Source organism: Coregonus lavaretus (assembly GCF_964263955.1).
Source record: "Coregonus lavaretus genome assembly, chromosome: 2".
Lineage (NCBI taxonomy): Eukaryota > Metazoa > Chordata > Actinopteri > Salmoniformes > Salmonidae > Coregonus > Coregonus lavaretus.
In genome coordinates this window covers 16,814,629-16,829,108 of record NC_139989.1, presented here as the reverse complement: position 1 = coordinate 16,829,108, position 14,480 = coordinate 16,814,629, and the positions used below count along the sequence as shown (strand labels likewise).

Here is a 14,480-nt window from a genome sequence, read left to right as displayed (position 1 = left end):
GTAGATTCTGAAGGCTCTTTTTTTCAAGGTTGAATAATTGACTGGTTGCAGCCTATTATAGGCTTAATCATACTGTATCTTTGCAAGTGTTGCACGAAAACGTGTTGGTAACTTTACTTCAACTGTCCAGCATTAATGTAGCTGAGGAAAGTTCAACTTTGTTCTCTTATACCGAGGCGGAGTATTGATAACTGGTGGCGCGATTTGCTAGCAACATTGAGTCACCATCCGTCGATAATTGTAGAAATGTCAATTCTGAAAACTTTTACCTGTACCTATGTTTGTCCTGTACAACTGCGGTCCTTCCGCGGGGTGCTGAAATTGATACTTTCAATCAAAACTTTTATGGAAAACCGACTTTTTCCTTATTTGTGTTGCTCAACTCAGCACAAATGTGCTTGTGCCAGTTGAATCTCAGTTTATGTAACATGTCAAGGCCGCTATGTCTCCAGTTGAGCAACACAAATTAGGAAAACGTTGGTTGTATTCTATACTGAACACATATAAATGCAACAATTTCAACGATTTTACTGAGTTACAGTTCATACAAGGAAATCAGTCAATTGAAATAAATTCATTAGGCCCTGATCTATGGATTTCACATGACTGGGCAGGGGCGCAGCCATGGATGGGCCTGGGAGGGCCTAGGCCCACCCACTTGGGAGCAAGGTCAACCCACTGGGGAACCGGGCCCAGCCAATCAGAATGAGTTTTTCCCCACAAAAGGGCTTTACTACAGACAGAAATACTCAGACGATCCCGCAGGTGAAGAAGCCGGATGTGGAGGTCCTGGGCTGGCGTGGTTACATGTGGTCTGACTTTGGAGGCAGTTTATGGTAAAGAAATTAACATTACATTCTCTGGCAACAGCTCTGGTGGACATTCCTGCAGCTTCCAATTGCATGCTCCCTCAAAACTTGAGACATCTGTGGTATTGTGTTGTGTGACGCACTCACTAACTGTAAATCGCTCTGGATAAGAGCGTCTGCTAAATTACTAAAATGTAAATGTGACAAAACTGCACATTTTAAAGTGGCCTTTTATTGTCCCCAGCACAAGGTACACCTGTGTAATTAAATGAAATTGTATTTGTCACATGCGCCGAGTACAACAGGTGTAGATCTTACAGTGAAATGCTTACTTACAAGCCCTTAGCCAACAATGGAGTTTTAAGAAAGAAAGAAAAGTAACAAATAATTAAAGAGCAGCAGTAAAATAACAATAGCGAGGCTGTATACAAGGGGTACCGGCACAGAATCAATGTGCGGGGGCACCTGTTAGTCGAGGTAATTGAGGTAATATGTACATGTAGGTAGAGTTATTCAAGTGACTATGCATAGATAATAAATAGAGCGTAGCACCAGCTTAAAAGAGGGAGGGGGGGGGGGGGGGGGGGGGCAATGAAAATAGTCTGGGTAGCCATTTCATTAGATGTTCAGGAGTCTTATGGCTGGGGGATAGAAGCTTGGCAAAGGAGAAATGGTCACTGACAGGGATGTAAACATATTTCTGCACAAATCTTGAGATAAATAATATTTTTGAGCATATGGAACATTTCTGGGATCTTTTATTTCACCTCATGAAACATGTGACCAACACTTTACATGTTGCGTTTATATTTTTTTTCAGTATATAAAAGTTGTATTAAAAGTATAAATGTTATCACCCTGCAGAAGGACTGCAGTTGTACAGGACAAACATAGGTACAGGTAAGCGTTTTCAGAATTGACATATATCGACTGACAGGGATTCAATGTTACTAGCAAATCGCGCGACCAGTTATCAATACTCAACTCCATCTCCATATGAGAGAACTGAGTTGTGTTCCTCAGCAAGCATGAATGAGGTCACATATCTACCTGTCAGCGGGCTCACTCTTGACAATCTACGATAGGCCTACGCATTTGGTTTAATTTAAGTCTACTTCGCTTTCATTACCGCTAGATGGGGCAATTTGATAAGAAACAAAAGCAGAGTGGTTTCACTACGAACCTAAAGGCAACCATCTTCTAAAAGGCATATTGAAGACCTCCTAGGCCCTTGGGGTCGCTATTACCGATGTGCAGTTTTGGGTGCTTGCCGAGGGAGGGAGAAGTAATTAATGGATGCACTTCATTTTCTTTTCCTATATATATGTGGCCGCGCTGGCCGGCGTACGCAGTCATACCCGCGTGGAGGGCGGTAGTTGTCCTCCAAAAACCAAGAATCCACAATTATAAAAATAGTGCAATATTATCTCTAGTTTGATGTCTATTACTATGAAGTAAATGTTGAGTATGTAGTAGGTAGACGTGTGGGCCGTGAGATGAGCGGCGTAGAAAGTGCGTCTTTGCATCTTCGGGAGGTGTCAGTTGAAGGGGGTGTAAATCGTGCACACCCAGCCACAACAACAATAAGGAGGAGCCACTGGGCGGAGCTGGAAGGTCGTGGTTAGCACTCCCCACCACATTCTTACAACAGCACCACACACCCGGCCGGAAAGTGAGGAAGCTCCCCAGCGGAGTATTTAACTACAGAGGTTTCGTTCAGACCGGTATTTTGTCAAATAGCGAAGGTTTGTTCGCTAAATGAAGACTGAGCCAAAAGCCCGAAGACCCACACAGGTTGCCCGCGTCACCTCAGACTTCTGTGTGGCCCTCCAGACGAGCACAGCTTGCCACAAAGCGGCGGTACCTCCGGTTTAGTGAAAATAATCCTGTTGCTGATATTGTGGGTTCAACATTTGTTACTTTAAACGTTTCATATGACTTCTAGTTATTCTTTTAGTGCAAATAGCTATTGAAAGACTGCCAATTGTCAGTTTCGAATTTGGAAGGTCGTTATATTGCAGTTTGTTTCCGTAGCTTAAAGAGACACGGGAGATCACAAGGTGGCTAACGTTAGCGACTAGCTCGCGACACAAACGAGTTCCATCTCTCCATACGCAACTTCGAGAGGTCGTTCCGTGTGCTTACACGGGACTATTCGCATTAAGCAGCAGAACACACATTTGTAACGGGGAAACAAATAATATTTGCCTAGTTAGTTAGCTATCTTGCTGGACAGGTCAGCTTCCTTGTATCAAATAACAAATGGGCTAGTGCTAGCTAACGGTGGCTGGGCTGCTTTTATTATTGTCACACAACTATGGAAATGAAAACGATAACGTTAATTTAGTAGTTTGTGTTTTTAGATTATCATCAAACCGTATGATGGCAAGCTAACAATGAAGGAAGATAGCTAAAGTTCATATTCTATTTGTATGTATCAATCACATTTTAGTTGGATTTGAGTCGCTGAGAGCCAACGAAAAGGACTGGAATTGGGATATCAATTGACGATCGGAATTATTTCTGTCCCTGGTTTTAACCGGATTTTTGTCCTCTTTGGATCGACGTGGGAGCAGCGGGATTTCGACGTCCAGTCTTATCTGTCACTGTCGATATTTTGTCCTCTCCATCCTCCCCCACAACCTTTACCCGTTTCTCTCTCCGATGCGGATTGTTGAGTAGCACCGGCAACCAAATCCATACGGCAGCCGGACATGCTGAAGTGTATCCCTTTGTGGCGCTGTAACCGCCACGTCGAGTCCGTGGACAAGCGACATTGCAATTTGCAAAATGTCCCCGAAGAGATATTCCGCTACAGCCGCAGTCTGGAGGAGCTTCTCCTCGACGCCAACCAACTCCGAGATCTACCCAAAGTAAGCAACCAGTGGTTATCATTAGGCACACATTGTGGCCTATCTTGGCCGTCCAAATCATTATCAGGCATGGTCAAATCTAGGCATGCAACCATGAGAAACCCCCATGGGACAGGTGGCTGATGTTTTGATTGTCTGCCTGTCACGCATCTGTAAACATTAGTCAACTTCATCAGTATTTAATCAACTGAGCATAGTAACTAACTAATGCAGGAAGAACATTGTTTATTTTGTGGCTTAAATGTCATTTATTCATATTCCAAACACTGTCTTGGGTGAATGTTGTAGCTCCATTCATATTATGGGGGTTACGACTGTATACACAGAAAGGTATGATGTTACCTGTATGTCCTATTCTTGCATTGCATAACCATTGACAATGGGAATCAAAGCAACTGGGATAGGAGGCTGGTTGCGCTGTGCTCAGATTAAAATTGATGTCAGCAGAGAATAGGAATCCGAGGAGAAACGGGCCTCTTCCTGCCTTGGATGCTTGCTGTTGGAGTCACAGGCAGAGGCTCATGCTGCAGTGGAGTGGGTGTGCTGCCTGATATCAAATGTGGAGACGGACTCAGCTGATGAAAGGAGCTGGCTGGCACGCACTACGTTGCCTGCAATAACTGCACGGTCCAGTGGGATTGGAAACGGTCAGTGCTATCAGGGATCCTTGGGACGTCCCTACCCTAAACCCTAACCAAAACCCTAACCATTTTACATTTCAACTTCAATGGGGTAGGGATGTCCTAAGGATTCCGGATAGCACGGAACCGATTGGAAACCAAGAGGGGGGAGGCATTTGTGGAATGAGTCTCTCCCTCATCCTCTTCCACCCACCCACACTCCTCCTACATGAAAAATGACAAAAGCTCTGCTTGCATGGCCCTTGTTTATTTTTAGGGGAGTTGGATGGTTATCTGGCCATGCATTCTGTTCCCCTCCAGCTCCCAACATACTCATTTACACCAGAGCACTTGGGCGGATCAGTGGCCTGACTCTCGCCTCAATTTGCAGCTGTGTTCATTGTTCTGCTCCGGTGTAAGGGAATGGCTGTGGAAGATAATGGAGCTCTAGACTTCATCAGAGATTATTCATTTAATTTGTAAAGTGCTTTTATCAGACCCAAGGCGCAACAAAAAAAATACAATCTAGAACATAGAACGCAGACAACAATCAAAGCTATATACAGGTGTCGCCAGATCCAGAGGAAATTAGAACAGAATTAGTAGAGGTCTTTGAAAGCTTTTCTGAACAGCACAGTCTTGAGCTGTGCCTTAAAGGAGGACAGAGACTCTGCAGCCCTTATAGTGTCTGGAACACAGGAGGTTGGTGGCACCTTAATTGGGGAGGATGGGCACCTGGTAATGGCTGGAGCGGAATCAGTGGAAATGTATCAACAACCTCAAACACACGGCTTCCATGTGTTTGATGCCATTCCATTTGCTCCGTCCCAGCCATTATTATCAGCCCCTCCTCAGCAGCCTCCACTGGTCTGGAAGTGCGTTCCGGAGCCCTTCAACTGAAAGCCCTGTCACCATCGTTTTTAGTCTGCTGCGGGGCTGCTGAAGGGAGACGGACCTGGAGGAGCGAAGGGTGTGTGAGATGTACTGCTGCAAGGAGAGAACAACTGCCCCCTCTCATTGAAGCCATGGAAGTTCAAGGCCGATCGCGGTACTGCAGGCATTGTTCGCAGAAAACACAATCCCCCATTATAGTGAATGGGGAAATGTCAATCTTCTTTGCTTCTAGTACACCAGATGCATGTCCTTGAACTGATTTATTTTAAAATCGCACACAGAAGAAGTTATAAGGATCATTTAGTTGCTAATGGCAGCCTGCAGAACCCCGGTGTGCCTTCAACTTGAGTTACTCAATGAGAGGGGGCAGCACTGAGAGAGGCTGCAACGTCACTTCCTGGAGTAGCTCAAACTGCGCATGCTATGTCTCCATGAGACGCCATCTTAATTGACGTCATTTGGCTTCAATGCTCTATTGAGTCTTCATATAGGAATGAATGGTATCACGTGATTGATGGCTTTGTCCATTCTTTTTAGTCATTGGCTGCTTCTCAGAAATTATGAGTCAGGCTCTCAGACATGGCTAATGATGTACAGTGGTGGTGGGGAGAGTAGCAAGTTGCACAGGCACCAGTAGTGTCTGTCCACAATCCCAGGTCATAAGGAGCTATGCTTAGACAACAGAAGTATGCAGATCCACAAAAATCCCTAGCAAGAGTCTGAACACCAGTGTAAGAGCTCACTTATAGGCCTAAGTAGTACGCTATTCTGTTGAGCACACTTTAGTCATGCTCTGAGTCCCAGGCCATTCTATTAAGCTATGTAAGCACCAGTATGTAAGGCAATGAAGCACAAATTGCATTTCTTACTCAAGTTAGCTGACAGAATGCAATTGTTCACAATCCAGTAAAAACAATCTGGTTTGTCACCCTAGACCTCACTGTCTTAGTGTCACTTACGCATTGTCTTTTAGTTGTACCCAGACGTAACAGTGATGAGAGAGCATGTGTGGTTGTTTGTGCTGACTTCGCCAAGGGACGACTGTTACTAAACTGAGCGGGCTGAGACTTGGCTCATGCGGTCATGTTCACTGGAGGAGGGACAAAGACTGATAAACAGAGGGAGGGGGTTGGGGGAGCAGCTCAGTATAGCTTTAAGACTCACAAAAGCACACACAGACATCCAGTTGTTTAATATTTAATCTGGCTGTTAGTTAGGCTAGATGCAGACTGGGGTTTCCTGACACAGATCGAAGCTGCTGGGGGAGGCTGTGCCCAAGGGTGCATTGCCTGGCTTGCTTGACTCAGCCTGGCTCAGCCCAGCCACCGTGAGCCTGGTGGTGCAGGGGGCCATGAGGCTGGCAGAAGGCATACAATCAGGACCGCTAACGCACACCGACAGACCCCTGTACACAGCGCTGGCTTAAGCCGAGAGACAAATATGGTGTGACAGAGCAGCTCTAGCGCATGTCTGGGGCCGTGTTGCGTGCAGACACAAAGCATATGGTCCCCTTGCCTGCAGTCCTAGGAGGGTTTCGGAGCGGGAGAGAGAGGGGGGGCCATCAAAGGTCCATACAGGGTCATGAAAGGGCCGTGTGGAGAAAACACTGCATTAAAAGAACGCTCAAACATAAAATGATCGCGTGTTCTCATTCATCTCATTTGGGCTCTCCTTGTCATGCTATGACAGCTATTTATGGCATTTCTATCTCTCTACAGTGCCAATTTCTTGTTAACAAATGGACAAGTCCTCCTGGGTTATATTTTGCCCATGGTGGCTGGCGTGCTTGTTTGTTTGTTATTCAGACGTCTCAAAAATAATAATCAGGGCATATCAGCATCCTTCTTTTAGGCTTAATCAGGAAACGTCCCCTCTGTGTGTGGTTTATTCCCTTCCAAAAAGGTCTGGATTAGTTGGTCCATTCCTGGTGAACAAGCAAACCATTAGGCTACAGCAGTTCTAATGGTTTCAAGGTTAAAAGTCCCAAACTCACACAGTATAGTGTTTTGCAATGTCAATGGTGTTGGGATTAATGGTAAAACTACATATAGAGATGTTTTCTAATCATTTTATTGAAAAACACAACTGCCATGCGGGTTGTCACATTTTATTCACTAGCCCAATTCTCCATCAAAGTTTTGGGCTTGTAGGAAAAGTATTCATATGAGAATTGCACCATATGGATAGCCCTCTCAGAGAGTTGCCGTTTGTTGGACTATTCAATGTGAGTTGGGTTGAAGCGTTAGGTTGCTAAGAGAGGGCAAACTGAATTTCTTCCATTGAGGACTGGCTTAACTTGTGAGGATGACTGCATGTTTTCTACCCAAAGTTGCAAAGATAATGTTGTGCTCCATTTGTTCTCCATTTAATAAACAGCAACATTTTATAAAAGGGTGTGGAAGTAGCAAGAACAGCAATACTCCAAGCCGTCGCTCCATACTACTGACATAGAGAACTGATACTGTATACTGGTTGTTGGGGCGGGATTGGTGTTGGGAGTTCTATGGGTGGCTTTTAACCATTTTATTGTATTCTTCATGTCTTACTCAATGGTAGGAATACATTTCATTCAAATGATCGGATGTTGGGTAATATATTTATTTAATATTATGTCAAGCCAATAAATTAAAGGGCAGATTTGGGTGCAATCAATTAACTTAATTTCTCAGAGCCAAATAATGTTATAGGAATGCTAATCGTATCTGTTTCTATCTACAGAAACTATTTCAGAACAATCTGAGATGGTGGGTATCATGGCTTGCTGAAATGACATGGAACGACTCCGTCTTCTCCTTCTAATGCACCGCCGTGTGTGCCAGATATAATTGACAATAATCGTCTCACAACACCTTCACAAAATTTCACTGTGGAGAGAGGTGGGCTGCAGGGTGGCCTAAGGCCATCACCATGGAAACGGACCCAATATCTATACCTAAGTCTGCTTGAGCAATGCTCAATGACACCTGGCACACACAACTCATGAGGCATTCATTTTCTCCATACAGTCAAGAAGTTAAATTGGATGTATGCGATGATGGCAAATTCACCTTTATTTAATATTAATTTAATATTAATATTTCACCTTTATTTAAGCAGGTAAGCCAGTTGAGAACAAGTTCTCATTTACAACTGCGACCTGGCAAAGATAAAGCAAAGCAGTGCGATAAAAACAACAACACAGAGTTACATGGGGGTTGGGCTGGGGGGTGTAGGGGGTAGATTTGCTTTATAGGGTTTGGGGGGGGGGGGGGGGGGGGGGGGGGGGATTTAAGTGTGAACAGATGGAGAGTCAGATGCTCTGACAAGGTCTTAGGTTCACTGTGGGTTTCTTGAGCTCCACCTGGCAACCCTGGCTTATGTGTACTATATTGCTTTTTTCTTGTTTGCATGTGGAAAAGTACATACAAATGTTTTATTGTCACAGACATCGGATAGGTGCAGTGAAATGTGTTGGTTTACATGGTCAGCAATAGTAGTACGGTGCACCTGGAGCAAATGAGTGTTAAGAGTTTGGTCAAGGGCACGTCGACAGATTTTTCGCCGCGTCGGCTTGGGTATTCAAACTTTCTGCTTTGGGACTCGTTTTATCGAATGGCTCCGGTCCAGGGTGTTTTTCCTGATAAGGTTGTTTCCTTTAGAAATATTACTGAGCATTGTATTGTGCTGGAAGAACTAAATTGCATGCTTGGGACAAGTTGTGCAACCCTATCAGCTCAAACAGAACGGGCTAGGCCTTCACACAGTAAGGCTGGCCACAAAAAGAGGCTTGCCTCCATAGAACCCTACTTCTGTACTACTATACAGAACAGAACCGAAAAGGACCCTTGGAGAGCGCAAGCGGTCAGGAATTCCCCCCCACGCCCATATTTTCTGAGCCCTTAACATCAAGCCCCAGCTCTGTTTTCTCATTACGCAATGCCTAATCCTCACTATTCCTTAATGCGTCTTTTGTGTTGCTGCTAAGTAGGGTTCCTCGGTGGTTTTCACAAATACAACTGCCTTGTAATGCCAGTGAGTGCTGAAACGGACTAATTGAAGTGTGTCTCTGAGAAGCAGAGGGCTACATCGTTGTCTCCTAGCTCTGTAAATGACTAGAGATGGATCGCTCATGTGAAAGTCCTTGTTAGGGACATCTTTATCAGTGGTTCCCTCTCGTGCTAGTGAGAGTGAATGCGCCGGCCTAGGCACTTGTGAGGAAATGGATGTGGGTGCTCCCCAGCCCGCTCTGTAGGATCAAGTTGAGGAGGCCGGGGGAAGTATCTTTTAACAGTCTTGAAGTCTTGTGACAGGTTACATAGTAGCCCATTCAGCCTCTCCTGACATCCTCTACCTAGTCACTCATATCCAATATCATGGCTCTTTGTCCCAGCACTCTATGTTCTGTCCTGCCCTTGGCTTGGCATTTACACTCAAAACACACCAGTCAGAAACAGACATTTGCACAAACCGAAGGTTGGCCGCAGAACAGGGCAGGCCTTCAGTAAAGCACATGAGGACATAGTCTCTTTTTCATATTTTTTATGGAGAAAGGCAAGGTCACTGTTAAAAGCCTCTCCTGATAAACTTGTCAGTAACTTGGCCCGGTGGCCCCCGTCAGAATTTACGGCTACACTTGCAGCTGCACTTTCTCAGTTCCCTGCCTTTCTGGTTAGACACAACGATGCATTTATCAGAATGCAATCGGAGCAGCAGGCTTGCTATTGCTACATTGCGACTAGAATATATCTGCTTGGTCTTCCATTGGTCTCCCATTGTCCTGTACATTTTGACTGATTTTAAAATGCTTGGTGGGTGTGGTGGATGATGTGTGCACCCATAGTCTGCAGAACAGGTTTGAAGAAGGTCTCTCCCTGTATTATTACTGTTTTAGGATAATTTACGCTCAGTAAACAAACACGCGTGAAAACACACTGTAGGTAGAGATCTGAGGAGCTGGCTAGTTAATGGGGTGGCTGCAGTGTAAGCTAAAAGTGTCACTCGCATCTAGGCCTGGCACAATTACTGTATAACCATGTAACCGACAGTTATGGATGAAGACTGTCATGGTCATGAAAATAAAAAAAACGCCATAACCGTTTAAAACAATATTTGTTTGATTATTTTTGCAATGAACAGTTGACTGAAGAAGGGATGGCCAGGCATTAGTGCGGTTGAGTCTGTTTCTGCGATTTTAACATAGGCTCCTAACAACGTGATGAAACTTTGTTGCCCCTTGCTGAAACAATCAAGGTGTTGTAGCAAACGATGAATACAATGGGTTTGGAACAGTTTACCCTGGCGGTTTGACTAGTAAACTCATGGGTACACTCGCAATGGCTGCCTGGGATTGTGATTGAATAATTTCCATGGTAATGTATAATGTTCATTCAAATTATGTTAACTGATGTGGGTCATGCAATGGAATACATTTGTTGTAATGTCAGTTGAGTTGAATCAACAAATCTCAGCACATATTGATGGGTACACTTCCTGCTTTTACTTCCTGCTTTGCTCGTATGGGTACAGTCGCAATGGCTGCCAGTCCACTCATTATGCCATAATTTACTTGAATGGGGACGCCCATTCTATTAATTCTATACTGAACAAAAATATAAATGCAACATGCTACAATTACAGTTCATATAAGGAAATCAGAATATGGAAATAAATTCATTAGGCCCTAATCTATGGATTTCACATGACTGGGCAGGGGTGCAGCCATGTGTACCTCTGTAGCTCAGCTGGTAGAGCACTGCGCTTGTAACGCCAAGGTAGTGGGTTCGATCCCCGGGACCACCCATACACAAAAATGTATGCACGCATGACTGTAAGTCACTTTGGATAAAAGCGTCTGCTAAATGGCATATTATTTTATTATTATTATGTGTGGACCTGGGAGGGTGTAGGCCCACCCACTTGGGAGCCAGGTACACCACCTGGGGAGCCAGGCCCAGGCAATCAAAAGGGCTTTATTACAGACAGAAATAGTCCTCAGCACAACAGACCCTCCCCCCACAGACGATTCCGCAGGTAAAGAAGCCGGATGTGGAGGTCCTGGGCTGGCGTGGTTACATGTGGTCTTCTGTAGGGGACCATACCTACTCTCATTCATTCTCAGTAGGGTTTCATGTCTCTAGGATAAATCTAAACTGTGGGTTGTTTGAGGACATTTGCAGGTGTGTGTGGAAATACTGGGCTAAGGAAATCGTGTTTCGACACATTTATCCTGGTTAAGGGGATTAGTGCAGAGCAGTAACCAGTTGGCCTGCATTTATTAGGGAGGGTGCTAAGTAGCCAACTTTAGCAGGGTGATACATCATGGTGTAATGTAGGCTGTTGCCTATGTTACGCTGTCCAGCAACTAGACCAAATCTAAAGATTTGAAGCCCAAAGTATTTTATCTAGAGTAATAACCCACCAAATCAGCAAATGGGTCAACATACAAGGGGCAGATAAGGGCTTCACCCATTCGTGAAAACGGCCCTCAGTCCCCCACTCTGTCTGCCCTCCCGTACACACGCACAGGCCAATCAGGCGAATACGCCCGAGCGAGAGAGTTTCCTCTGGGACCTCCTCTTTCATTCTACTCCGGTCTCTTTTAGAGCACAAATGGACAGATTAGATTGGAGTGCTTTTTTCTCTCCAGTCTCTTGTGTATGTTTGTGTTCAGCGTTGGGTCAGTATTGCAGTTCAAAGGAAAGGGCAATTTTGGACCACTTTGCTAATATTGAATGCCCTGTAACCATTTCCATAGTTTTTTGGTATTGATATGAATCATTTGTTTAATGAGCAAAGAGCAGTCTCTTTCACAAGTCAGCATTGTGTTTTGTTTGGATATGTGAGATCCAAATAACACATTAATTCATCCCCTGTCCCACTCTTAAATCCCTGCATTAGGTTATTCTTCCATTGTAATCCTTGGGAGGGCTGCCTAAGCATTTCTTTCCGGGTTGCCTAAGTCCCCAATATTTGTATTTTTAAATATATTTTCTGGATGGAAAAAACACTTTAAGTGTAAACTTAAATGACTAAAACTATACTGAACAAAAATATAAACGCAACATGTAAAGTGTTGGTCCCATGTTTCATGAGCTGAAATAAAAGATCCCTGAAATGTTCCATACGCACAAAAAGCTTATTTCTCTCAAATTTTGTGCACAGATTTGTTTACACCCCTGTTAGTGAGCAGTTCTCCTTTGCCAAGATAATCCATCCACCTGACAAGTGTGGCATATCAGGAAGCTGATTTAAACATCATTGTCATTACACAGGTGCACCTTCTTCTGGGGACAATAAAAGGCCACTCTAAAATGTGCAGTTTTGTCATACAACATAAGCCACCTCCGACGTCATTTTAGAGAATTTGGCAGTACGTCCAACCGGCCTCACAACCGCAGACCACGTGCAACCACGCCAGCCCAGGACCTCCACATCTGGCTTCTTCACCTGTGGGATCGTCTGAGATCAGCAACCCGGACAGCTGATGAAACTGAGGAGTATTTCTGTCTTTAATAAAGCCCTTTTGTGTGGAAACTCATTCTGATTGTCTGGGCCTGGCTCCCAAGTGGGTGGGCGGTTCTATGCCTTCCAAGGCCCACCCATGGCTGCGCCCCTGCCCAGTTATGTGAAATCCATAGAGTAGGGCTTAATGTATTTATTTAAATTGACGGATTTAATTATTGCATGTTGCATTTTATATTTTTGTTCAGTATAGATATACTGCTCAAAAAAATAAAGGGAACACTAAAATAACACATCCTAGATCTGAATGAATGAAAATCTTATTAAATACTTTTTTTCTTTACATAGTTGAATGTGCTGACAACAAAATCACACAAATTATCAATGGAAATCAAATTTATCAACCCATGGAGGTCTGGATTTGGAGTCACACTCAAAATTAAAGTGGAAAACCACACTACAGGCTGATCCAACTTTGATGTAATGTCCTTAAAACAAGTCAAAATGAGACTCAGGAGTGTGTGTGGCCTCCACGTGCCTGTATGACCTCCCTACAACGCCTGGGCATGCTCCTGATGAGGTGGCGGATGGTCTCCTGAGGGATCTCCTCCCAGACCTGGACTAAAGCATCCGCCAACTCCTGGACAGTCTGTGGTGCAACGTGGCGTTGGTGGATGGAGCAAGACATGATGTCCCAGATGTGCTCAATTGGATTCAGGTCTGGGGAAAGGGCGGTCCATAGCATCAATGCCTTCCACTTGCAGGAACTGCTGACACACTCCAGCCACATGAGGTCTAGCATTGTCTTGCATTAGGAGGAACCCAGGGCCAACCGCACCAGCATATGGTCTCACAAGGGGTCTGAGGATCTCATCTCGGTACCTAATGGCAGTCAGGCTACCTCTGGCGAGCACGTGGAGGGCTGTACGGCCCCCCAAAGAAATGCCACCCCACACCATGACTGACCCACCGCCAAACCGGTCATGCTGGAGGATGTTGCAGGCAGCAGAACGTTCTACACGGCGTCTCCAGACTCTGTCACATGTGCACAGTGTGAACCTGCTTTCATCTGTGAAGAGCACAGGGTGCCAGTGGCGAATTTGCCAATCTTGGTGTTCTCTGGCAAATGCCAAACGTTCTGCACGGTGTTGGGCTGTAAGCACAACCCCCACCTGTGGACGTCGGGCCCTCATACCACCCTCATGGAGTCTGTTTCTGACCGTTTGAGCAGACACATGCACATTTGTGGCCTGCTGGAGGTCATTTTGCAGGGCTCTGGCAGTGCTCCTCCTTGCACAAAGGCGGAGGTAGCGGTCCTGCTGCTGGGTTGTTGCCCTTCTACGGCCTCCTCCACGTCTCCTGATGTACTGGCCTGTCTCCTGGTAGCGCCTCCATGCTCTGGACACTACGCTGACAGACACCGCAAACCTTCTTGCCACAGCTCGCATTGATGTGCCATCCTGGATGAGCTGCACTACCTGAGCCACTTGTGTGGGTTGTAGACACCGTCTCATGCTACCACTAGAGTGAAAGCACTGCCAGCATTCAAAAGTGACCAAAACATCAGCCAGGAAGCATAGGAACTGAGAAGTGGTCTGTGGTCACCACCTGCAGAACCACTCCTTTATTGGGGGTGTCTTGCTAATTGCCTATAATTTCCACCTGTTGTCTATTCCATTTGCACAACAGCATGTGACATTTATTGTCAATCAGTGTTGCTTCCTAAGTGGACAGTTTGATTTCACAGAAGTGTGATTGACTTGGAGTTACATTGTGTTGTTTAAGAGTTCCCTTTATTTTTTTGAGCAGTGTATAAAGTGTGATGGGTACACTTCCTGCTTTTA

General features: G+C 45.0%; 1 protein-coding gene across 1 annotated transcript in view; it reads left to right on the top strand.

Annotated features, from left to right (window-relative positions):
- The first annotated feature begins 2,464 nt into the window (after positions 1-2,464).
- LOC311100171 (protein scribble homolog) overlaps positions 2,465-14,480 on the top strand; it is a 119,661-nt gene continuing 107,645 nt past the window's right edge. The window contains exon 1 of the mRNA XM_084140974.1: positions 2,465-3,682. Coding sequence (XP_083997100.1) covers positions 3,524-3,682 — 159 coding nt within the window. The 5' untranslated portion in view covers positions 2,465-3,523. The remainder of the gene's footprint in view (positions 3,683-14,480) is intronic.